This window comes from Phoenix dactylifera, unplaced genomic scaffold (assembly GCF_009389715.1).
Source record: "Phoenix dactylifera cultivar Barhee BC4 unplaced genomic scaffold, palm_55x_up_171113_PBpolish2nd_filt_p 002635F, whole genome shotgun sequence".
Classification (NCBI taxonomy): Eukaryota; Viridiplantae; Streptophyta; class Magnoliopsida; order Arecales; family Arecaceae; genus Phoenix; species Phoenix dactylifera.
Window position 1 is genome coordinate 12,579 of NW_024069791.1, and position 3,220 is coordinate 15,798.

The 3,220-nt window shown below is 43.5% G+C and overlaps 1 protein-coding gene across 1 annotated transcript; it reads right to left on the reverse strand.

Annotated features, from left to right (window-relative positions):
• Positions 1-264: 264 nt before the first annotated feature.
• Positions 265-1,443, reverse strand: LOC120109726 (glycine-rich cell wall structural protein-like). The gene is made up of 2 exons (XM_039123440.1): positions 1,346-1,443; positions 265-1,064 (listed from the first exon to the last, which is right to left on the reverse strand). The coding sequence occupies exons 1-2, from the start codon at positions 1,440-1,442 to the stop codon at positions 301-303; spliced, it is 861 nt and encodes a 286-aa protein (XP_038979368.1). The 5' UTR covers position 1,443; the 3' UTR covers positions 265-300.
• Between the last annotated feature and the right edge of the window lie 1,777 nt (positions 1,444-3,220).

Here is a 3,220-nt window from a genome sequence, read left to right on the forward strand (position 1 = left end):
TAGGAATAATAGTGTGCTAAAATTAGTCCCTGAATAGTAATATTCAAGAATATGCTATCAATTACTGACTGATAATTTGCCCCAAAGAACACCAATCTGTTCATGCTCGGAGGGTGTAAAAAATCCAAGTTGGAAACACCTTGTCCTCTCCATTTATTTATTTATTTATTTACTTGTCGTGAGAGGGAGCTCTCTCTCTTTTGTTCACACGCGGCGATACTACGTATGATTTCCACCACATCATGTTGGATTTTTACTAGTGCGTTATTATATATTTATGCTGGTTGCACAACTAAAGCATTAGGGATTAACCAAGATAGGTGCGACGATCGCAATCTCCGTATCCTCAGCGGCTTCAGCAACCCACTGGCAATTGCCACCGCCATATCCTGGATAACCACCTCCGGGATATCCAACGCCACCATAACGCCCACCTCCTGGATAGCCACCGTTGTATCCACCATTACTACCGCCGCCCGCCGCGCCGCCACTTGCCAGGATAGCCGCCGTTGTATCCACCACTACCACCACCGGGATAGCCGCCATTGTATCCACCACCGCCGGGATAGCCGCCGTTATATCCACCACCACCAGGATAACCGCCGTTGTTTCCACCACCACCACCAGGATAGCCGCCGTTGTTTCCACCACCACCACGACCAGGATTGCCGCCGTTGTTCCCACCACCACACCACCAGGATAGCCGCCGTTGTTTCCACCACCACCACGACCAGGATAGCCGCCGTTGTATCCACCACTACCAGGATTGCCGCCGTTGTTTCCACCACCACCACGACCAGGATAGCCGCCGTTGTTTCCACCACCACCACCACGACTAGGATCGCCGCCGCTATTTCCACCACCACCACGACCAGGATAGCCTCCGCTGTATCCACCACGACCAGGATAGCCTCCGCTGTATCCACCACCACCAGGATAGCCGCCGTTGTATCCACCACCACCACCAGGATAGCCGCCTTTCTTTCCGCCAGATGAGTAGCCACCTTTGTATCCGCCAGAGTTCTTCTGGTCCCCAACACCCTCTTCCTCCACGTTCTTCTCTTCTGCATGTGAAACAATAGTCTGATTAGTTACAACGAAGTAAAAACACCGTTTTAATTTTGACATCTCCCTGGCCTTCGGAACAACACATGCATGCATGGGATATGCATGCCTTGGGCAACTCGATTGGATTGCAGCGTGCATGTGATGGGCATATCGTTAGATAATGGACCAATATATATGATCTAATGACCTTGGTTTCCTAAATACATAATATTTAACAAACCATAGTCATATGATCACTTGGAGAAGAGATCTAGAGGGGAGAAGACTGAAGTCTCACGAGTTTTCTCGGTCATCTCCCTAGCTGTTGCCGCCACCAAGAGTATCAGCAGAGAGGCCAAGAGAACACCAAACGCAAAGAAAGCCTTGGAAGCCATATCTTTCCTTCTGCTCGATCGACAACTATGAGAAATTTGAAAGGAGTAAGATGAGAAAAATCGTGTCCCTGGTGCTCCTTTTATAGCTAGGTTCGTAAGGTCATCAGCTGGGGTCATTTATTGGAAGACCGTGATCTCTGATCGTTTGGGGCAGTTGGATGTTAGTGATGATTCGGCTGCCAGCTGGTTGATAGGGTTTGGCAGTCGACTCTTTTTACAATTTTTGTGTCAAGAATGAACCTAATGGTCAATTACAGACGGTTGAGTATTTTCCATGCTACAAAGGCCTTTTCCTATCTCACACCAAAAGCGCTTTTTTTTTCTTTTCTTTTTTTTTCTTTACTTTTCTTCAAAGCGTAAGTACTGTAGATAAATGCATGGCAACAAGAAGTAGTTGATGAGAAAGGGACATCTGAGGCCTAGCTTCTAGCTTGCACATGTGGTCCGCATTAAATTGCGTGCTCGTTCTCTCCACCCGTGTGAAACAATTTTATCCTTCAATGTGAGTCACACTAGCTTAATTTCTTGGTGGAGAAAGTGTTAATTCACGGAAGATATAAATGCACCTCTGGAGCTCATCGCTTCAATTGATTTCGGGAAATTGGTGACTTTTTCAGAAAAAGATGGTAAAATCAAAGTATCAAATTATAATGATTGGTTAGCTATATACATGCGATGCGATGCAGGGAGACTGAAGCAATTACTGTGTTTTGTAAAAATAAATAGCAAATAGCTCCTAATAAAATTTTACCTCTTAAAGCTCTATTTTCTGAAAGCTCTATTTTTAAAAGCTCTAAAACCAACAGCAATTCTAAATAGAACTTTAGTATTTTTAGCACCAAATCTACCACTTCATCAAATAAACCTTCACCCAGTTGCTTATCCTACTGCCATCCTTATTAGATGCAGGAGCCAAGTGGTAGTCAGGTTTATTTCGAGAGGCAGTAAATGGTAAATGCTGTTGTGGTATTAAAACATCAAGAATTAAGCAGGAAAACTACTTCTTTTTATTAAAACCATCTTTTATTTTTCCTTGGAAACAGTATGATAACCACTTAGCTAGGGGTGAGAGAAGGTAGGTTGAAATGTACAATGACATAAAATTTTAGGAGGTAGAGGTGCAACCAGGCCACATGGACCCACATCTGGTGGGAACCTAGCTAACATGGCTCATATTTGGGTTAAGCGCAAATCAAACTCCATTGGATTCATTCTAAGTTGTTGTAATTAATTCAAAAACTTGAATCTAGCTTAAAAACTTGGATTTGTTCCGATGTTACACCATCAGGCGATGGATTTGATCTGGTCTATGTCTTAGACTTGAAGCAAATTAAAGTTATCTAAGTTAAGCTCAAATTGATTGAGCTTCAATACATGCACTAGAGCACGCCCTTGACAAAATACACTAAATTCCTCCCCAAACAAAAACTGAATATGTTATCATCCTTATGCTAGCTTGAAACCATATGCAATTACGTAGCCATGCATGGTGTGATATGCCAAATGCCTTGTGAACAATCTACATGGACACTAATGAGGCCTGAAATATGGGTAGGTAGAGTCCGTATCCATCTCAGCTAGATCTAGAATCCATCTCAGTATTATTAAGGCCATGGTTTTAGACCAGAACCAACAACACAGCCCATGACCAACCATATGCATGGAGTCCAGGTCAAGCTTTTACACAAACCCAGCCAAGTACATTTGAGATTAGGTTGGGTTGGGTTCGATTGGATCATGTTCAAGACGATCAGCCTAGGAATAATAATTTGCTAAAA